Genomic DNA, 22786 nt, shown 5'->3' with positions numbered 1-22786 from the left:
AACGTTGAGTGCAGTTAGACCCAGCAGTCTCCATTAGGTTGGGCGAGTTCAAAGTTGTGAAAACAACGGGGGTGTTTTCACAGGTAATTTGTTAGTCTGTTCCTCCCGCCGCAGGAAATAGTGGATTAATCCTGGATTTTTGTTCCTTATTTACAGTTTTCTGTAGGCTACAAAAGCCATAAAAATATGTTAGTTTTTGTTTTGTCGAACACTGTTTTGTACTTTTTTTTGTTTGTAAAATGTATTGAGACACTAAGGCCCTGTTTACACCTGGAGTTCACATGTGTCTCAGATGATCCGATCACAAGTGGACAGCCCTAAGTACAGGTGTGAACGCACCCAGGACGCATTGAGATCCAATCACTCAGACTACATTCAGAGGGTCTGGGCCATGGATGTATAAAGAGAACTGGATACAGGAAGAGCACCAGGCTTTGAAGCCAATTTGACAAAGCGGCCAAACCGTGTAATTACAACGTCACGTGATGCACACTGGCCCAAAAAGACTTTTTCCCACAGACTTACATTGTGAAAGAGACGTCTGTAAATCAGCGAATAAATTTTTTCTCAGCGTCACAACACCCGCGAAATGACTTGTCTCACTATCAGAATTAAATCCGTTCAGTCTGATCACATTTCAAAAGCCTAGAAGAGCCACATGATTGAATTGTTTTATCCCCATTCAAGTCAGCCGGAGGGCTAAACCGGAAGTGGCCGGCTTGGCTGGCGAAAGTCACTAGTGCGCATGCTCTATGGGCCGCACAATGCGGAAGATCCAGGTACTTTCATATTTAGATTTTTTTTGGCTTCATGCGCCACTGAGCAACTTTCATAGGAATGAATGGGCTGAATGCCTCCGACGCTGTATCCAGTTCTCTTTATACATCCATGGCCTGGGCAATTTAGCAGTGTAAACGCTAAGGGGACATGCATTGCTGCCTCCTGGTCCAAAGCTGAGTTCAACTCATTTGATAACAGGATAAATGCATTACTTTGTTTTTCCATTTTTCATGTGAATTAAAAAAACGTAATCCACCTCCCATTTTTTCCTGTTTTCCTCATCAAATCAAAAATTGGAATAGAAATTAAACCAAAACCAGAAACTAACTTGTTTTTCACTTGTCTGTCTTGAAAAATATTTCAGAAGCTAAAAGTTGCTGAATAATTTCTTCTTTCCTGTCAAGTTGATAACTACAGTTTTTAGTTTTACTGCGCTGCTAAACATAACGAGCTCAGGATTTATCAGGAGGACGGCTGCTTTACTCCAAACACTTTCACTGTATTAACCTGGACTGTGTGTGTAACAGCTCACCTTTTGGATGTGTAGAAGAACACAGAACATTAACTAACATTAGATTCTGACCGATCCTGTCAGCGTGTCAGTAATTTAAATAATCAATGAAGTTATGCTGCTGTGCCTCGTGTGTAAATGCACACAGCAACTCTCAATGGGGAGACGCAGCTGTGGGGAGATCCCTGCATAAAACTCTATATTTGTTATATATATGTTCAGATGCAGCACTAGAGCAAATCAATAGGACGGGCATTTGATTTTCGTGAGAGGGCACACATTGCATTGTATATTTGTTTATCCAAACAAGTTGAACACAGCTTTGGCCAGAGGGGACACAGACACTAAGTGATTTTACAGTCAAAGTAAGCTTACTTAATTAGCATATTTGCCTTCAGTAGTGTAGATGGAGACATGAAAGGTAGTGATGTTGCAGTTATTTGTTATGAGCTTTAACCACTAAGACAACAAGTCGACCCTGAAACATCCTTTTATGCAGATTCATGAAACATCTGGAGAGAATCTCTTGGTATTGGTTGTGGTTGTGGATGTTTGCATGAGGATAGAAACTTCCTGTCTCTTAGCATGAAAATACATCATCAGGACTAATATTGTTGGTAGAATCACACTCTTGAAAGAACTTGAATATGTATGATGCACAACTAGATAAACATTATCAGTCACATTTACATAAATATTAATATACCACACCTAAAGAAATATAAAGAATGTAAATTCAAGTCAAAGATTTGATTTATATCAGACCACCAAAATACAGTATATTTAGTGCATCAAATAAAAAAGTATTTTGTGACTTCTTACGTTTTCTCCTTTAGTGTCTGAACTTGGTGATGATGATGATGAACCCAACCAGATAATATACAGCTCCTGTTATGAAGATTATGTATATGCATGTCTTATCACCTACAAAAAAATAAATTAATAAATAATTAAAACAAATGGTTTACAAGGACACTGTATTGTACTCTAATGTGGTTAGCTGATCCAATCTTTGATAATGCACTCTGAGGTGACCCAAAACAGAAAAATAATAAACTCAAAGCTCATCATTTAGTCATTTAGTGCTGTTAGAACATGTTTTGTAACTCCTATGAGGACATTGAGTACATTGTCATGTTTAGTAAAAACAGTAAGATGCATTAATACATTAAATGTGTTACAGCAGATATTTGTTGGCTTGATAACTCACTTATAAAGGGGTTGAAGACTTTTTCACTGCTGTTGAAGCTGACTGGGTTTTTCAACGCACAGCTGAACCACAGCTCATTGTCTTCCTAGAAATTAAGAGAAAGACAATATTAGCTGAAAGCTCATAATCCAAACATACAGATCTTTTAAGAGCTCACTTTGTCTTTTTACAGTATGTCCAGATTACCAACAATAATATCAGGGACAACACAGTGATGTTGCTACTTAGTCATCAGCTTTTCACTATATATGCTGTAATCCACTATTTAGCACATCTGCAAGACTGAATTATCCAGTATAAATTATAGTATACTAGTATGATTTGGTAGAATACTAAAACCTTGTTTGGGCAATCTCTCACATCTTTTTGATTTTTTCTCTGTATCACAAATAGATATAAAGTAATTAACAGAGAAACCTGTCAAGTTTTCTAATATCACATTTTTATCACATGCAAGACTGTATGGGAAACAAAAAGGTACAAAAACACTGTAATAGTCACACATGGTGTATAGAGGACCAAAAGTGTCACAAAAATAGTAATAAATCATTTAATTTATTAATATCTAATTGTACAATAAATACAGGAATTAATAAATAAATTTACAAATTAATTAATGTGATGCTTTATTACTATTTGCCATGACACATGTGGAGATATTCAGAGTTTTAAAATTGTCTGAACACTGAAGGTTTAAACTTGTGATGAAATGTTTTTGAATGTTTTGTGAAACTGTGAGGTTCATATAAAATATCAGATTATCTCAACAGTTGTCTGTTAATTGGATAAAAATCAAAATGTTCAACCTTGTATCCAAATGCAGCTCTTGTTGTCACTTTTTATGACTTTACAGAGACAAGTCTGGCCCTTTCCATGATCTGAAATCTTTATTTTCTGCAGGTTTGTTCATGTTGCTGTTCAGTTTATTTAATTATATATTGTTTATTTACCAGAGACAATGCAAAACACATTTAATATACCAGATATAGTTAAAGCTAATTTCAGAAATATTCTAAACTGTCTAAATATCCTAAACTGCACAACCTGGATTCTGCCTCAGCTGGTCACCAACTGATGCCTGAATATGTGAATCAATTTAAAAACTAGATTCTGGTTTATTCTTTCAACATGATTTATCTGTTACTGATCAGACACACAAACATCATTATCCTGTGTTTACCTTTGTTATTTTGTGCTCCTTGGTTGCAGACCACGTCGTGTCACCTGATGTCCACCAGTAGGTGACTGGTTCAGCGTCTGTGGTGTCACCATTACAGGTGAGGACACAGTAGGTCATCTCAGGCTCACACCATAAGGAGACGGTGGGTTTAGAGACAGGAGCTGATAGAAAACAAAACAAAAAGATATTTCCTTTGAATTTAGGGCCGTTTTTTATAAACTAAGACAAACTTCATACACAATTCCTCCACTTACAGATAACCAGGAGTTGAGTCTTGCTGGTGACTTTGTTGTTGATCTCTACTGTGTAGCTGCCGCTGTCGTCTGGAGTCAGTCCTGTGATTGTCAGCGCTCCATTTGAAGTGTCCAGCCTTCCACGATCTGCAAAAATGCACAGGTTTATCTTCTAAACAGGGACTTTTAGTCGTCTTACAGTATGTTGTCAGCTGGAGCCACTTATTTCCAGTCTTGGTCATTTAAGAGAGGGCAGCTGGAGAAATATGCACTTTAAAACACTAAAAATGTTTGTAGAACAGCTGATTTTCATACAAAAAAATCTCTAGTTTTGATTTCCCAAAGAAAAAGCAAGTGAATCCCTTTTTTGTAACCCTAATTCCATTCATTTACCCATTGATAATTATGTAATTAAGGTGTTTAATTGGGTTTTACAGGGATAATGAATTAATGAATCTTTTGATTGTAACATATTCAGATATTTGAGGATTATCTGCACAATTTAAGGACTTTTTTGATCAAAACACATTAAAAGATACCTTATTTACCAGTATAACTTAAAAGGGCCTTAATATTTTTATAAAGGTGAAAATTCAGGGTCAGTATTAATTGTATTTGTCAAATTTATTGGGTTATACTCCTTAAAAAAACTCAATTCATGCAAAAAACACATTTAAAGCCCCTCTATTATAATACAATCTATTAATTTAACCAAAATCTGGGATAAACCTATTAAATCCTGTAAAGAATTGAGATAACTTAAAAAAAAAGATACAACTTTTCCCACAAATGAACCACTTGGAGACATAAAACCAATTAGCGTTATTATACAATCTTTGTATCACTGACGCTTTCAAACTATGATCAAGCAATGAAAGACATTCAACCTAAACCACCGTTTTCATGTGTATAATATAAGTAATTATATATTATACAAATATACAAATAATTCCAAGACTACAATAGTGAGAAATGATTCAGGAGTCAATATAGTGCACCACTGTCAATCTATGTAACCTTGCTGTCGAGACTTTATACACATTTATACATTACATATACTATATGTGAGTGAATAGTTGGTAAAAGGTTTTGCTTTCTTATAAATCAAACATTTGTAGTGTATCATGATTTATTTACTCATACAGAATGTGTGGAGTTGCTGTTATGTGAAACCACATAGAGAGATATTTCCTAATCCAGTTTATTCTGACAAGCAACTCAAAATCTAAAGCTTTTAAACCACCTTTTAACTAGCTGGGATTTAAAATATAGTAGGTTTTATTTCTCCACATGAAATTAAAATATATAGAACATTTTACTGTCTTTGGAGTCATAATAATAAAGATGTTATAATAGAATATTTCAACTTTCTCCCCTTATTCTTACAGTATACATGGAGTGAGTAGTGATGTAATATAAAATGATTCTGTAGTGGGAGCATTATTTGATAGAGGATGTTGGTCTATTAAAATACGCTGCCCCTGAAATCTTAAATAAAGATGTTTAGTTATAATAGAATATCAAAATATGATCCCCATATTCTTAAAGTACACTTACCTCTGTTTGTAACCAAAAAACATAAATAAAGATGTCATACTGTGAGAACAAGGCAAGTTTATTTGTACAGCACATTTTAAAAAGACAATTCAAAGTGCTTTACATAGAACATAAAAAGCATCAAGAAAAGAAACAAAACACAAGTGCTGACATCATCATCATCATCATCAGCAGCAGCAGCAGCAGCAGCAGCAGCAGCAGCTTGTAACAACATTTAAAAACCTGAGACATTTTACATTATAAGAATAAAATTGTTCTCTTCCAGAGACTCAACACATCCTGTTTTTTTTTTTTACAATTTACAATTTCATTTAGCAGACGCTTTTATCCAAAGCGACGTACATCTGAGAGCTGATACAACACAAACAAGGATCTAGTCAGGAGAGAACAACACCAGTTAAGTACCATGAAACTAAGTTTGAGTCCAATAGGATGTAGATGCCAACAGGCAGTGCACAGAGGCAATACATAGAGTGCATAGAAGCAGATTTGTTTTGTTTTTGTTTAATTGTTTTGTTTTTTCTCTTCCTTCAGTCCATCAAGTGCAGAGGTGTTTATGAAAGAGCTGGGTCTTCAGTCTTTTCTTAAAGATTGAGAGGGACTCTGCAGATTGAACAGAGTTTGGTATCTCGTTCCACCACCGAGGAACTACAGAAGAGAAGAGTCTAGTAGCGACTTAGAGCCCTGTTGTGGTACCAGGCGCCTTTCATTGGCAGAGCGTAGTGAGCAGGAGGGAGTGTAGACCTGAATGAGAGAGTTCAGGTAGGTGGGAACCGTTTAAGTTGCTGTTTTATAAGCGAGTGTCAGGGTTTTGAATTTGATGTGAGCAGCAACTGGGAGCCAGTGGAGGGACATGAACAGCGGGGTGACGTGTGCTGTTTTGGGCTGGTTGAAGACCAGACGTGCCGCCACGTTCTGGATCATCTGCAGAAGTTTTTACCTCCACTATCAATAACTTGTTTCTTCTCTTTGGCATGTTAGCAGTTTAAAATGTTCCTCAGACCTTAGAACTTCCTGTAGAAGCCAGTAATCATCTGACCCTCATAAGCTGGATATGTACTGTATTTAATTTGACTCTGGTGAAGGTTAGAGGATTCTTGTTACTCTAAGCTTTCTTAAGAAGTTCACTTGGAAGTATGAAAAATACATTAAGTATAAAAAAATCAGCCTTTTCAAGTAAGGATTGATCAAAGAATAAATTATATCTGATAAAATGTTTAGGCTGCAACACACAACAACATGAGTTTCCATTTGTAAACTATTTTGCTGCTTTAACACATCCTGCATAGTCGAGTGTATTTCTCTACAATAAAAAAATTAAAACTTTACAGTGACACTGAGTCTTAATATTGTGCCACCAAATGCTCATGTTGGTATTGATATTATGAGTTCAAAGGCATCACAAAATAACTAAAGTTTCCTCTTTTCTTTTTTTAGACTTAAATCTAACTTAAAGACACTCAAAATCTAAATTACAGCTCATGAAAGAAACAACGAAACAGAGCAAAATGCAAAATAAAGAGATTTGGATGCAAAAAAAAAATATATAACTCAAATACAGTCACCGCTGCCAACTTAATAAATTAATTTAGAGATGCACAACCACAAACCTCCACCTGGCTGCAGGTATTTCACACAGTCCTGCTCACAGCTGTCAGCATTTAAAAGTGCTTGTAATCACATCTGTTGGGAAGGATCAGCCCAAAGCAGTTACATTCAGTGATGAAACCCTGAACTTCTGTCCTGACAGACAACAAATCTGTTGTTTGGTATAATCCTGCAGGTTTTTTTTAGTAAAAACAAACCCAAAGTACTTCAGCTTTGGGCCTCATCTTCTGGATCTGCTGTCTGTTCATCCATCAGCAGCGTGTATCCAGGTCATCAGTAATCATTGGTGACTTCTCTGTAAAATGATAAAAGAATTATCAGAATTACAATGCAGCTAATACATGCAGGTCACACAGAGTTTTAGTTTACTGCTGTTGCTGCTGTAACTTTTGGCATCATTCTGACTGGTTACAATAATATTTCTCTCACCAGTTTCATTGCTGGGATCTGGTGACTCAGCAGTTTCCTGGTCCTGGGTGGATGTTTCAGGGACATCTGGACTTGTTGTTGACCTCTCTGTCAAATGATAAAACAATTGTCATGACTACAATACACCTGTCACAAAGTGCAATCTCTCATTCATAAGTTATTAAAATAGTCCAAGATAAATGTGTTTGTTTTACAGTCTAGGAAGATTTATAGTCGAGTCAAGTGAATACATCATGAAGCAAGTTGAAGAAAGTCTCAGTTATCTTCTGTTTTAGTAGTCATACTAATATCACACTTTAAAAGTGCTCCATTAGTCCAGTAAATAATAGTCTGTAGTCAAAAGTTAACTTAAATAAAAGTAAAAACGTGTTAGCAGAAAAATATACTTAAATTATCAAAAATAAAAGTACTTGTTATGTAGAAAAACGGCTGTATGTGAGCCAGAGTATTCAGGTGTAATTAAAATTTTACTGCTCTGGTTGAAAGTGCTGCTAATTTCAACTACTTATAACAAATATCTATGTGATGATCACATGTTTTACATGTAAAATTGAAATCTACACCCAGATAGCATACAGAAGTGGGCCATCTCAGGCAATGATGCTGCACTGCTGGCCTTCTTCTGGCCTGGACAAAATGGATGTGAGCCTGAAATGGCCCACATGTAACATAGCAAATATGGCCCAAATATCCCAAATGATGATGATGATTTGGTAAAGATGCGGTGCTCTCAGTTATGTGTATTCTGGTTCTGGTTTATCTGGTTTGTTCTTGGTTGACATTTGGCTTGCTTGTGGCCCAGAGCTGGGAAACAGGAGCGGACCATCCAAATGCCATCATTCCATGTGGTATGTGGGCCGGATGAAAGTGCCGAAAGTGTCGGGTGTTGGCCGGATCTGGGCCACAACAATTTTGCTATCTGGGCAAGGTACCCAGTAACTGTAGCTGTCAGATAAATGTAGTGGAGTAAAAAGTATAATACTTCCCTCTGAAATGGAGATGAAATATAAAGTAGCATAAAATGGAAACACTCGAGTGAAGTTAAAGTACCTCAAAATGGTGCTTAAGTACAGACAGAATGTAAATGCAGTTACTGTGGGGAATATAATTGGTGCTTTCAACGGGTGAAATCCGACTGTCATGGCTTTGGCCATCAAACCTGTTGGATATTAAAACATTTCACTTACCAGTTACATGACTGGTTATTGGAGGCCCAGTAGATGTTGTGTCCTGGGGGGATGTTTCTTGCACAACTACAAGACTTGCTGGCCTCTCTGTTAAAATGTTAAGAAGTTAAAAGAACTGTCACAGTCACAATGCATCTGTCACACACTGCTGATAAAACGCAACACAAAACGATTCAAGAAAAGTTCCAGTTGTTTCATAATCTGGGTCTTACTGGGTCAGTATGATCATGTTTCACTCACCAGTTTCATTGTTGGTATCTGGGGACACAGCAGTTTCCAGGTCCTGGGTGGATGTTTTATTGATCTCAGAAATTTTTGAGTTCACTATTGAATGATAAAAGAATCGTCACAACCACAATACATCTGTCAGACAGTGAAACTTCTAGTTTACTGCAGTTATAATGGTACAAGACAAAAAATAAAGATGTTCTTACCCTTATCCCACCTTTGGAGGAACTCTGTGAAATAAATAAAGAATTGTCACAACCATGATGCATCTATCACACAGTGAATCCATATTAGAAGTTTTTTAACTGCTGCTATTCAAACAAATGTTGGTCAGATATGTCTTTGTCAGTATTTAGTTGATAATAAATCTATTTGTCAGAATACATGTTTTAATTTTATCTGTTAAAACTAACAGCAGTATGATTGATGACTGTAAAACTTCATTTATTTGCTAAGAAAACATCACATTACTAAATCAACAACAACTAACAATGTGTCCCATTGTAGACTTTTTTATTTCATTGATTTTTAAAATTTAGAAATTTTGAAAAAAGTACATTGAATGCATTTGAAACACTGGTTTTTGCTTGTAAAAGATTAGATTTTAATTAATTTTAAGTGCTGGATGCATGAAAACAGAACATTATTTAAAATATTGTCATGTTAAATACTCTAAAATTATTAAAGACAAATAGGTGACCAATGTGAAAATGTTCTATCTTACCTTGCCTTGCCCTTTCAGCTTCTCCTGTATTGAAGATGAATAAGTGTGTGTTAACTCACTGGAATTCTTCATTAATCATGTTTTGTTTCATAATTAGTTTATTTTATAAGTTACATTTTCTTTTGTGAATGTCAAATTTGTGCAACATGGGTATTAATAATACATTTATAACATCCATAACTGCTCTTTTATCTGGTGGACCTCGCACTCTGGCCAGTCGGGATCAGATCATTTTGCCTTTTAAAAATGAGGGATATTCCTTACAAGTGTGGTGCGCTTTTATTTTGAAAGTTTGATTGACAGGATGATAATTTTCTACAGGGTGAGACATGTCTGTCTTGTAGACTTCCTGTTGGATTTAGGTCAGGGGTGTCCGCGTATGATTTGTAGATCTTGATGAGATGAATAATTGAGTTTTGGTTCAATCTCTCTATGATATTCCTACGGGCCGTGGCGGCCATATTCGTTACATAGGTGGCGCTCTTGACCACATTTTGGCACTTTGGGAGTTAATTGTTACATCTTATCAAATTTTTTCACCAGACCTGATGTGCGTGCCAAATTTGGTGAGTTTGACATCCCTGACCTAAATCCAACAGGAAGTGCGCAATAAGCCCATCAAAATACGACGAATGTAAACCAATGGGGAGGCAATCTCTGGGCATGGACTTTGTGCCAAACTGAGGCGTCTGACGTCTAAACTATAAGTCTGACCACTTTCAAACCTGTATCAATGGATTCGCGACGAAATTTCCTACAAAAAAAATATGACTTTCAATGTAAGATTTAGCCAGAGTCATGGGATTTATGAGGATATTTTACAAGAAAAGTACTCTAAAATCCTCCTCTCCAACTGAGACGGAGAGAGAGAGAATAGGGGGGGGGGGGGCGAAAGGCCTATATACATACAGTACATTATATACAAACGTTGTATAAAGTTTAGGATTATTATCATTTATTTTACAATAATTGTAGGTCTTATATGTAGAATTCAGTAGTGGGGATGACCTATGAGGGGAGGGGAAGAAATGGAGTGAGGGTGACAGTTTAGTAATAAAGTGCTGTATAAAAATGAAATCAAAACTAAAATGTGTAGCTCTGTACTGCAGTTTTTCCTTTATTAGGGCCTGAGCTCTTAGCGGTTCGCTCACACTCTCCATTCAAATATATGAGTATTTTTCTGTGTCCAGCTGCAGTTACTTATTGTCTCTACACACCTGACAGTACACATTTCAATCAAACGTTCACCAGGTCATGTGGGTCAAAAGTCTTTACTTTTCAAAAAACAAACTTGATGAAAATTAGGAAATTAATTTATTTTACACACAAACTCATCAAGAGTTTTCAATTTACTAATTGATATTCAAGTGAATGGGCCAAAAACCTGCATAATTTTGATGACACAGGTGTGAGCAAGACAGACATGTCTCACCCTGCAGAAAATTCTCATCCTCACACCGTTGAGATTTGATGTTTTGCCATGGCAGAGGAAGTTGCTTTAACTTTATTGTAAATGCTCTAGTCTGCACAAAACTTTACATATTTGATAAGAATCTGGCCTGAACACGTCTACATGAAAGTGATCATGTGACATGATCAGTGATGTAAACTGGCTGAAAAGCGCCCCCTACGAAATTTCAGCGAAGCAGCCCCAGCAGCAGGCAAAATAGTGGACAAAGGAAGTGATGTTTATCTCCTTCTTGCACTGTCTGAAGACATCTACATGCCCATGACAGAGGCCTTTTGACTGCACCTCAGCCTGACGTGTGCGGAGGCGCGAGGGCCCGTTCAACACTGCTTGCAGCTTTAATTACAGATGTTGAAGGTGGCCTTTACAAACACAGGTTCTACTATTAACAAATATAACAATATTAATAATATTAACAGAGTGGACAATATGTGTAGAGTCATGAGAGATGGGTTTTCCTAATACTCTGAAAATGTTCTCAGAGGTGAGGAAGAATCAGCCAAAAAAATAAACTAATTATTGTCATATTTCCATTAAATAGATTGAGAGTTTCCAGGTCCTGGGTGGATGTTTTATGGACCTCAGAAATTGTTGAGATCAGTATTAAATGATAAAAGAATTGTCACAACCACAATACATCTATCAGACAGTCAAACTTCTAGTTTACTGCAGTTATAACGGTTCAAGAAAAAAAAAAGTTACTTACCCTCTCTCTCCTCTTCTAGATACTCTGTGAAATAAATAAAGAATTGTCACAACCATGATGCATCTATCACACAGTGAATCCATATTAGAAGTTTTTTAACTGCTGCTATTCAAACAAATGTTGGTCAGATATGTCTTTGTCAGTATTTAGTTGCAAATAAATCTATTTGTCAGAATACATGTTTTAATTGTATCTGTTAAAACTAACAGCAGTATGATTGATGACTGTAAAACTTCATTTGTCTGTTAGGAAAACATCACATTACTAAATCAACAACAAATAACAATGTGTCCAATTTAAGACTTTTTCATTTAATTGATTTTTAAAATTCAGCAGTTAAAAAAGAAAGTACATTGAATGCAAATACTCTAAAATTATTAAAGACAAATAGGTGACCAATGTGAAAATGTTCTATCTTACCTTGCACCGCCCTTTCATAAGCTTCTCCTGTATGGAAGATGAATAAGTGTGTGTTAACTCACTGGAATTCTTCATTAATCATGTTTTGTTTTATAATTTCTGTTTATTTGTCAGTAAACAGACTGTGTGTTACTCAACAATGAACATCATGAGCTCAAACACACCATGTTGTGAATATTTGTTCTGAATCAGGATGATGTCGTTTACAGTTTCAACACAGAAGCAGGTTAACACCCACCATCAAAAGCTGACAGCAAATTCTGCTGGTTCGTATCTTTCACTCACCAGTTTCATTGTTGGTATCTGTGGACTCAGCAGTTTCCAGGTCCTGGGTGGATGTTTTATTGATCTCAGAAATTTTTGAGTTCACTACTAAATGATAAAAGAATTGTCACAACCACAATACATCTGTCAGACAGTGAAACTTCTAGTTTACTGCAGTTATAACGGTTCAAGAAAAAAAAGTTGTTCTTACCCTCATCCAACATTTCTAGATGCTCTGTGAAATAAATAAAGAATTGTCACAACCATGATGCATCTATCACACAGTGAATCCATATTAGAAGTTTTTTAACTGCTGCTATTCAAACAAATGTTGGTCAGATATGTCTTTGTCAGTATTTAGGTGCAAATAAATCTATTTGTCAGAATACATGTTTTAATTTTATCTGTTAAAACTAACAGCAGTATGATTGATGACTGTAAAACTTCATTTGTCTGTTAGGAAAACATCACATTACTAAATCAACAACAACTAACAATGTGTCCAATTTGAGACTTTTTTTTCAATTAATGTGGAAAACTTGTATGCATCCCTTAGTGATCTCCAATAGAAAAAGCACAATAAACACATGTATGTGCACTACAAGAAAATCTAAAAGTTTTAATCCAGTTTTTTGTTGTTGTTTTGTTGTTTGTCCCTCTTCTCTTGTCCTGTATCATGTGTCTTCATGTTAATCACTCATTTTGCACTATCATTTTTTTAAAAAAAAAACACAAAAAACGGCTACTTTTCTGGAATTTTTTTAAAATGTTTTGTCAAATTTTATTTATTCATTGGTATTATTAGTTACATGATCTATCTTGTTATATTATTCCTGATTTATAATTTGACTGTGGAACTGCTATGTATGTATAAAAATGTGTCTGTCATTCCCCTGCTCTGCTTTATAAATAGGACACATGTATGTAACAGACTGTTGGTTTAAGATGTTTAGAAAGCAGCTCTACGGACAGACGTCTCCAAAGCTACGTTAATAACGTTCACTTTAAATGAAGTAGTTCATATAATTTGCTTAAACTGAAGATTCATCTCCAACGTGATCTGAGTGTAGTTGTTACATCTCCACATCTCTACAATTAACCTGCTATGTAAAGAGTTATATAACTGTTAAAACTGATTGAACTGATGACCAGTTAAAAAATCTTTAAAGCTAAAAATGAGAAAATTCAGCAATTTATTTAAAAAAGTACATTGAATACATTTGAAACACTGGTTTTTGTTTGTAAAAGTTTAGATATTAATTACTTTTAAGTGCTGGATGCATGAAAACAGAACATTATTTAAAATATTGTCATGTTAAATACTCTAAAATTATTAAAGACAAATAGATGACCAATGTGAAAATGTTCTATCTTACCTTCCTCTTCCCAGGAATCATCGTCTCCTGTATTGAAGATGAATAAGTGTGTGTTAACTCACTGGAATTCTTCATTAATCATGTTTTGTTTCATAATCAGGTTTTAGAAGTTAAATTTTCTTTTGTGAATGTCAAACTTGTGCAACATGGGTATTAATAATACATTTGTAACATTCATAACTGCTCTTTTATCTGGTGGTTTTGTTTAGTTGAGAAAGTTGTAGAGATTAAATACCTGAATTAATTACAGATGTTGAAGGTGGCCTTTACAAACACAGCTTCTCATTAACAAATAGAACAATATTAATAGTATTAACAGACTGGACAATATGTGTAGAAACATGAGAGATGGGTTTTCCTAATACTCTGACAATGTTCTCAGAGGTGAGGAAGAACCAGCCAAAGAAAATGTAATGAGTCATACGTTTTAGTTTAGTGACAACACACAGTCTCTGCAGTACAGCTGAAGACTCGCCTGGTCTTGACCTTTTAAATATCGAACCTTCAAGACTTTTTTATGGCTTCAAAGACTTCAGACATACAGATACAGAAAGGCAGACTGTCTCTGGTGCCTTTCAGTGTGTTTATCAATGAACCTCTACTTTACATTTTCAGCTCTGATTAGGAAGTTGTCTTCTGATGTTGCCACTGAGCAGAAGAGATAAAGAAGTCCTGTAATTTCATTTACATTTAGAGAGAGATGGAGAACAACAATCAATAAAGGTCCCTAATCAAACATGAATCAGGGACGTTGTGGTTCATGGTCGACGCTTCACCTCTTAAATCCAATTGTTGCCACTCCTATAACTGAATAGTATCATGTATGTTTAATATAATGTATGTTGTTATGATTTTCTCTTTCTGTAATTGTCGTCTTTCTTTTTTTATGATTTGACACTAAAAATAAACTAATTATTGTCATATTTCCATTAAATAGATTGAGAGTTTCCAGGTCCTGGGTGGATGTTTTATGGACCTCAGAAATTGTTGAGATCAGTATTAAATGATAAAAGAATTGTCACAACCACAATACATCTATCAGACAGTCAAACTTCTAGTTTACTGCAGTTATAATGGTTCAAGAAAAAAGAAATTAGTTGTTCTTACCCTTTTTCTTCCATTCTAGATACTCTGTGAAATAAATAAAGAATTGTCACAACCATGATGCATCTATCACACAGTGAATCCATATTAGAAGTTTTTTAACTGCTGTTATTCAAACAAATGTTGGTCAGATATGTCTTTGTCAGTATTTAGTTGCAAATAAATCTATTTGTCAGAATACATGTTTTAATTTTATCTGTTAAAACTAACAGCAGTATGATTGATGACTGTAAAACTTCATTTGTCTGTTAGGAAAACATCACATTACTAAATCAACAACAACTAACAATGTGTTCAATTTGAGACTTTTTTATTTAATTGATTTTTAAAATTCAGCAGTTAAAAAAGAAAGTACATTGAATGCATTTGAAACACTACTTTTTGTAAAAGTTTAGATATTAATTAATTTTAAGTGCTGAATGCATGAAAACAGAACATTATTTAAAATATTGTCATGTTAAATACTCTAAAATTATTAAAGACAAATAGGTGACCAATGTGAAAATGTTCTATCTTACCTTGCTCTTCCCTTTCATCATCATCTCCTGTATTGAAGATGAATAAGTGTGTGTTAACTCACTGGAATTGTTCATTAATCATGTTTTGTTTCATAATTAAGTTTTATAAGTCACATTTTCTTTTGTGAATGTCAAACTTGTGCAACATGGGTATTAATAATACATTTGTAACATTCATAACTGCTCTTTTATCTGGTGGTTTTGTTTAGTTGAGAAAGTTGTAGAGATTAAATACTTGAATTAATTACAGATATACAACACATAGTTCTGACCAAACAATCTGATTGGTCAACTAGACATTTAGAACGTGGTCAAATCAGCATGACAGCACACGTAGCAGTGCTCAAATGAAATAAGCCTCATCACTAAACATATTACTCCGCCAGTCATTAGAACTACAGATCGTGACGTCGCGCCAACAACAACAGTCATTTCCGGGTAGATAACTGGTGGTTAATTTGAATTGTGGAGATATGTGAACTTGGCAAACTTGTTTTTTTCTATTGTGATTTTCAGCTGTTGCTGTAACGTTTGAGGAGATATAGTTAAACACGGTGGTCCGACCTATCTGACATTTCTGCTGGGTTTATTTTATGTACTGTGTTGCTTTGCTAGATCTACGGTGAAAACCCAGAGCGGAGTTTTGAGTTGTCTTTCTTTTATGTTTGTGAAACTGGATTGAACTGAACTGTTTAGGGGTTGTGGAGAAAACAAAACGGATCCTTTGGATTGAACTCTGAGACTGTGGGACGAGTTACATACGAACACACTGAAAAACCTGAACCCTTCTCCACTCTTTATCGTTACCTGGCACCCCCATACACAGCAAAACGTAGCCATTTTCCATTCAGTTGAGAGTATATCTCAGCTTCCACTCCGGCATCCTCCATCAGCTGTGCCGGTGAGTCGGTGACACGGCACCACTAGCTTAAAAATGTCTGTGAAGTTTGTAAACGTAGTAGCTAAATCTGCCCATGGAAAAATATTTTTTTTCAGCGCATACTTTAGTTACAAGACGATTGAGCTAGCAAGGCAGTTTTGTGTTTATATGTGAGGTATTTATTCAGTTTGGGAAATCCCACAATCTCCAGAAAGCATTAGCTCAAGTTGGCTGGTTGACTCAACATGGACTAGAAATCATCTCTGTTGCTAGGTCTTTAATAAGGGTCGGCCTACTTGCTGGAGTAGTTAACTAGGTTTCATTACATATGAGTCTACTGCCATGAATGATTGTTTTCCAGGTGTTAGTAATACCCCATGTATTTCCATGGAAACAGAGATAACACAAGCTTTTTTATTTTTAGAGCAAACTGCCTCACAATATGAATACATTTTGTTTATATCTTTTGTTGGTAAGTGTTGTATAATCGCAATATTACACTCAAGGGTGTGCTTTACCTTAATTGTTGGCACTTCAGTGATGAGGTCAGGAACGAGGCGCTTGCACACCATTCAAATTTTAAGTAATACTTTTTTGGGCGTTCTATGCTTTTATTGATTAGTATCAGTGAAGAGATGATAGAAAATAAGGGACAGGGGGAACAACAATCAATAAAGGTTCCTAATCAAACATGAATCAGGGACGTTGTGGTTCATGGTCGACACTTCACCTCCTAAATCCAGTTTTTGCCACTCCTATAACTGAATAGTATCATGTATGTTTAATATAATGTATGTTGTTATTATTTTCTCTTTCTGTAATTGTCTTTTTGTTTCTTGTGATTTGACACTAAAAAATAAACAAATTATTGTCATATTTCCATTAAATAGATTGAGAGTTTCCAGGTCCTGGGTGGATGTTTTATGGACCTCAGAAATTGTTGAGATCAGTATTAAATGATAAAAGAATTGTCACAACCACAATACATCTGTCAGACAGTGAAACCTCTAGTTTACTGCAGTTATAACAGTTCAAGAAAAAAAAAAAGTTGTTCTTACCCTCTCTCAACCTTTCTAGGAAAGCTGTGAAATGAATAAAGAATTGTTACAACCATGATGCATCGATCACACAGTGAATCCATATTAGAAGTTTTTTAACTGCTGCTATTCAAACAAATGTTGGTCAGATATGTCTTTATATGGGGCCAGAACAGTGACATTTACATTTTGGCATTGAAAATATAATTTGGCATTCAAAACAAAACCTGAACTGAAAAAGAAAACATTGGCATTGAAACACTTGTATTAGAAAATGTTGTGTGAAACAAGTTCCACTGAAAAACAAAACAGGGACATTAAAAAATTACAATCTTACAGTTTTATTCTTATTTTATTGTGATATTTTTTGCATGATGATGTGTTTTTCAATGTCAATCTTCAGATTTTTTCTTCATGTCTGTCTTTCTTCAGTGACAGATTTTTTTTACGCTATCAGTATTTTTTAAGTGTCACCTGTTTCAGTTTCAACTTTCTGTCACCGTTTTGTCGTAGGGAGGCGGGCCCTTGCTGGGCCTACATTACCCAGTGTGCCTTGCGCTGGGACACAGATTGGATTTCCCAGGGCGAGGTGTCATGGTGGAGATTTTGAGCCAGACTGTTGTAATTCTCACTCTAGGACTGTTAATATCTCACTTTATTGAGATTCAGTATTTTTTCAGGCGCGAAATTATCCATGTAGGCTCCAAATATGTGGTCAGTTTATTCAAATAACATCTGTTTGTAAATCTGCTGCAACGTTTTCGGAGATGTGAGGAGCCGCTGGCCGGGTGAAAGCAGCCGGTCATCTCAGCTGCTAGCAGCCCGAGTCCTGCGTCGTCATCCCGGGGAGAAAACTGATCTGTGCAGCTCTTTGTTGATTCACCGCTGGTTCTAATGTCTCCGTAGCATTTTGATATACGATATAATCCTCTTGGAAGATAAATGTTGGAGTCACAGATTAATTGTAGCTGCCACATTAGTTTGTCTGAATGTAAATTACAGTGAAGCTTCATGTTCTTTCTGGACAGAACAGCAGCGCTGCCTCTGGGGCTCTATATGTACAGATATCACCACATTTACATTAATATAAATGTATTAAAACAAACAGATCAGTCTATATCACATTTCATTTTATTTTATTAAGCGTCTTCCTGTCCTCAGAAGTTTGTACTCCTGAGTTGAACTTGTCCAGTGCTCAACACACTGGCGCCAGAACAGGGAGGACAATGAGACTCTTTGTGTCCCCACTTTCGGGTGTTATGGTAATAAAGTGGTGATGTCTAAAGCCAGGTATTACAGTCACAGCAATAATGTCTACTCTAAAATGTTGGACCTTTAAATCCAATCCTAATCAGAACACAGAGGACTGTGAGTAGTCTATGATGGTTGCCAGTTCAGACTAGTTTAAATAATTTGACCACCAAGTACAACATTGGGCCCTATTTTTCATGATAGTGAAACGACCAGCGCAAGCAGCACACAGATAGTTTGGTATTTTCCTGACCTTGATATTTGCTTTGCCCGTCTGTGTGGTGTCTTAAAAATAAACCTTATCTGCAGGATGGTTAGACAGTGTGACCAAACTATCTGCTGATGCATCGACTGATCAATGATCTGTGCACCACAACACCACACAAAAAAGACAAATACATCTGATTGACAAGAGCCATGACACCATTTACATAAAGTTGGTAAACTCTTCAGGTAAAGGTGTGGAATATGGCCCAATGTTGTATTTGGTGACAGACTACAAACTGCTACCTATTACCTCCTGACCTGTTGAAACTCCTCAGACCTCACATTCCCCCACAAACACTCACATCACAGGATGCAGGTTATCTCATTATTCCAAAGATTAAACCATTCAGATTTTATTTAAGTAATAACTTTTTTGGATGTTCTCTGCTTTTATTGATGGAGATGGAGAACAACAATCAATAAAGGTCCCTAATCAAACATGAATCAGGGATGTTGTGGTTCATGGTCGACGCTTCACCTCTTAAATCCAATTTCTGCCACTCCTATAACTGAATAGTATCATGTATGTTTAATATAATGTATGTTGTTATTATTTTCTCTTTCTGTAATTGTCTTCTTTCTTTTTTGTGATTTTATACTAAAAAATAAACAAATTATTGTCATATTTCCATTAAATATATTGAGAGTTTCCAGGTCCTGGGTGGATGTTTTATGGAGCTCAGAAATTGTTGAGATCAGTATTAAATGATAAAAGAATTGTCACAACCACAATACATCTGTCAGACAGTCAAACTTCTAGTTTACTGCAGTTATAACAGTTCAAGAAAAATAATTATTTGTTCTTACCCTCTCTCAACCTTTTCAGCATCTCTGTGAAATAAATAAAGAATTGTCACAACCATGATGCATCTATCACACAGTGAATCCATATTAGAAGTTTTTTAACTGCTGATATTCAAACAAATGTTGGTCAGATATGTCTTTGTCAGTATTTAGTTGCAAATAAATCTATTTGTCAGAATACATGTTTTAATTTTATCTGTTAAAACTAACAGCAGTATGATTGATGACTGTAAAACTTCATTTGTCTGTTAGGAAAACATCACATTACTAAATCAACAACAACTAACAATGTGTCCAATTTGAGACTCTTTTAATTAATTGATTCTTAAAATTCAGCAATTAAAAAAAAAGTACATTGAATGCATTTGAAACACTGGTTTTTGCTTGTAAAAGTTTAGATATTAATTACTTTTAAGTGCTGGATGCATGAAAACAGAACATTATCTAAAATATTGTCATGTTAAATACTCTAAAATTATTAAAGACAAATAGGTGACCAATGTGAAAATGTTCTATCTTACCTTGCCATCTCTTTTCAGCTTCTCCTGTATTGAAGATGAATAAGTGTGTGTTAACTCACTGGAATTCTTCATTAATCATGTTTTGTTTCATAATTAGGTTTTATAAGTTACATTTTCTTTTGTGAATGTCAAACTTGTGCAACATGGGTATTAATAATACATTTGTAACATTCATAACTGCTCTTTTATCGTTTGGTTGAGACAGTTATAGAGATTAAATACCTGAATTAATTACAGTTATACAACACGTCGCTCCGACCGAACAATCTGATTGGTCAACGAGACATTTAGAACGTGCTCTGATCAGAATGACAGCACACCTCGCCGTGCTCAAATGAAAAAAAGCCTCATCACTAAAAATATCACTCCGCCATTCATTAGAACTGCAGATTTTTATATTATTTTCTCTTTTTGTAATTGTCTTTCTGTTTAAACTTTGTGATTTTACTCTTAAAAAATGAACAGATTAAATCTACTTGTCAGCCGGTTTTATTTTTATCTATTAAAACTAACAACAGTGTGATTGATGACTGTAAAACTTCATTTATTTGCTATGAAAACATCACATTACTAAATCAACAACAACTAACAATGTGTCCAATTTGAGACTTTTTGATTTAATTGATTCTTAAAATTCAGCAATTAAAAAGAAAAAGTACATTGAATGCATTTGAAACACTGGTTTTTGTAAAAGTTTAGATATTAATTACTTTTAAGTGCTGGATGCATGAAAACAGAACATTATTTAAAATATTGTCATGTTAAATACTCTAAAATTATTAAAGACAAATAGGTGACCAATGTGAAAATCTTCTATCTTACCTTGCCATGTCCTTTCAGCAGCTTCTCCTGTATTGAAGATGAATAAGTGTGTGTTAACTCACTGGAATTCTTCATTAATCATGTTTTGTTTTATAATGTTTATTAATAATATAATGTTTATTTACCAGTAAACAGACTGTGTGTTACTCAACAATGAACATCATGAGCTCAAACACACCATGTTGTGAATATTTGTGCTGAATCAGGATGATGTCGTTTATAGTTTCAACACAGAAGCAAGTTAACACCCACCATCAAAAGCTGACAGCAAATTCTGCTGGTTCTTATCTTTCACTCACCAGTTTCATTGTTGGTATCTGTGGACTCAGCAGTTTCCAGGTCCTGGGTGGATGTTTTATTGATCTCAGAAATTTTTGAGTTCACTATTAAATGATAAAAGAATTGTCACAACCACAATACATCTGTCAGACAGTGAAACTTCTAGTTTACTGCAGTTATAACGGTTCAAGAAAAAAAAGTTGTTCTTACCCTCAGCCAACATTTCTAGGAACTCTGTGAAATACATAAAGAATTGTCACAACCATGATGCATCTATCACACAGTGAATCCATATTAGAAGTTTTTTAACTGCTGATATTCACACAAATGTTGGTCAGATATGTCTTTGTCAGTATTTAGGTGCAAATAAATCTATTTGTCAGAATACATGTTTTAATCTTATCTGTTAAAACTAACAGCAGTATGATTGATGACTGTAAAACTTCATTTGTTTGTTAGGAAAACATCACATTACTAAATCAACAACAACTAACAATGTGTCCAATTTGAGACTTTTTTATTTAATTGATGTAGAAAACGTTTGTAACCCACATGGATCATAGGGCTACAAAACCCATATATGTGATTTAGAGATGTAATTACATGTTGTTGGGTGCATAAACACAGTGCGCCTGTTATGTTGAGGGAGACACGTGCTCTCTCTTCTTTCTACCGCAGCAGCACTGCCAACACAGCAGACGTGTCTGAGCAGGTAAACAAAGAAAAACGAGCATTTCCTGGTATGAAACACCGCAAAATAGTCATAAAAGTCAGATTAATGTCCATGTAACAATGCTAATAAGTTGATCTTTTAATAGAGGTCCAACTGTGAGCGAGAGAGAAACAACTTCTGTCCAGTTATTAATGTTGAGAAACTCCGGTGAGTTGCCATGTTGTCTGCTAGTCTGTTGTTGTGTTAGCCACTGTGGAGGGAAGCTGCATTAAACTTCCTGTTGAGTCAAAATACTTTTCATAAAAACCAACCGGTGATTGTTAAAATGTGGTCTGATGTTTATTACATGCTTTGATGCAACTGTATCATTGTATTTATAGTCTGAAAAGATCGCTAGCTGCTAATCGCTAGCTCTGGCTAATGGAGCGACCGACACCATGTCAACACTTTAAAGGAACATTACACTGTTTTCTAATATTAAAATCTTTATGTTTTAATGGGATTTGTGTACTTTAATGTTTTGTAATGCCAGTAAATGGTAATTTAACTGATTTTGGTTACTAGATGTACATGCTAAGTGAATCATAAAGGATAATTTAGTTCATTTTCATGATTAAATTAACAGTACGTTAAAGTGCTGCATAAAAATGTAACAATACAGCAAATACTTTAGATAAATGATAAAATGCTAATTGTTTTGACATAAGAAATTCATAGTAAGCAATCTGTTACTGTAAGAATACAAATGT

At 35.1% G+C, this 22786-nt stretch overlaps 2 protein-coding genes across 2 annotated transcripts in view; both read right to left on the bottom strand.

Annotated features, from left to right (window-relative positions):
• LOC137176729 (lymphocyte function-associated antigen 3-like) overlaps positions 1-22786 on the bottom strand; it is an 85888-nt gene that overhangs the window by 9106 nt on the left and 53996 nt on the right. The gene's annotated exons all lie outside the window — the stretch shown is intronic.
• The window catches only part of LOC137177287 (uncharacterized), a 36823-nt gene continuing 19545 nt past the window's right edge, over positions 5509-22786 (bottom strand). Inside the window, exons 4-8 of the mRNA XM_067583474.1 lie at positions 9130-9153; positions 8936-9019; positions 8696-8782; positions 7509-7595; positions 5509-7374 (exon numbers count right to left, since the gene is read on the bottom strand). Of these exons, the coding sequence (XP_067439575.1) occupies positions 7331-7374; positions 7509-7595; positions 8696-8782; positions 8936-9019; positions 9130-9153 (326 nt within the window). The 3' untranslated portion in view covers positions 5509-7330. The remainder of the gene's footprint in view (positions 7375-7508; positions 7596-8695; positions 8783-8935; positions 9020-9129; positions 9154-22786) is intronic.

This window comes from Thunnus thynnus, chromosome 24 (assembly GCF_963924715.1).
Source record: "Thunnus thynnus chromosome 24, fThuThy2.1, whole genome shotgun sequence".
Lineage (NCBI taxonomy): Eukaryota > Metazoa > Chordata > Actinopteri > Scombriformes > Scombridae > Thunnus > Thunnus thynnus.
Note: the sequence above shows the minus strand (reverse complement) of the source record. Positions and strands in the feature narration are given on the sequence as shown.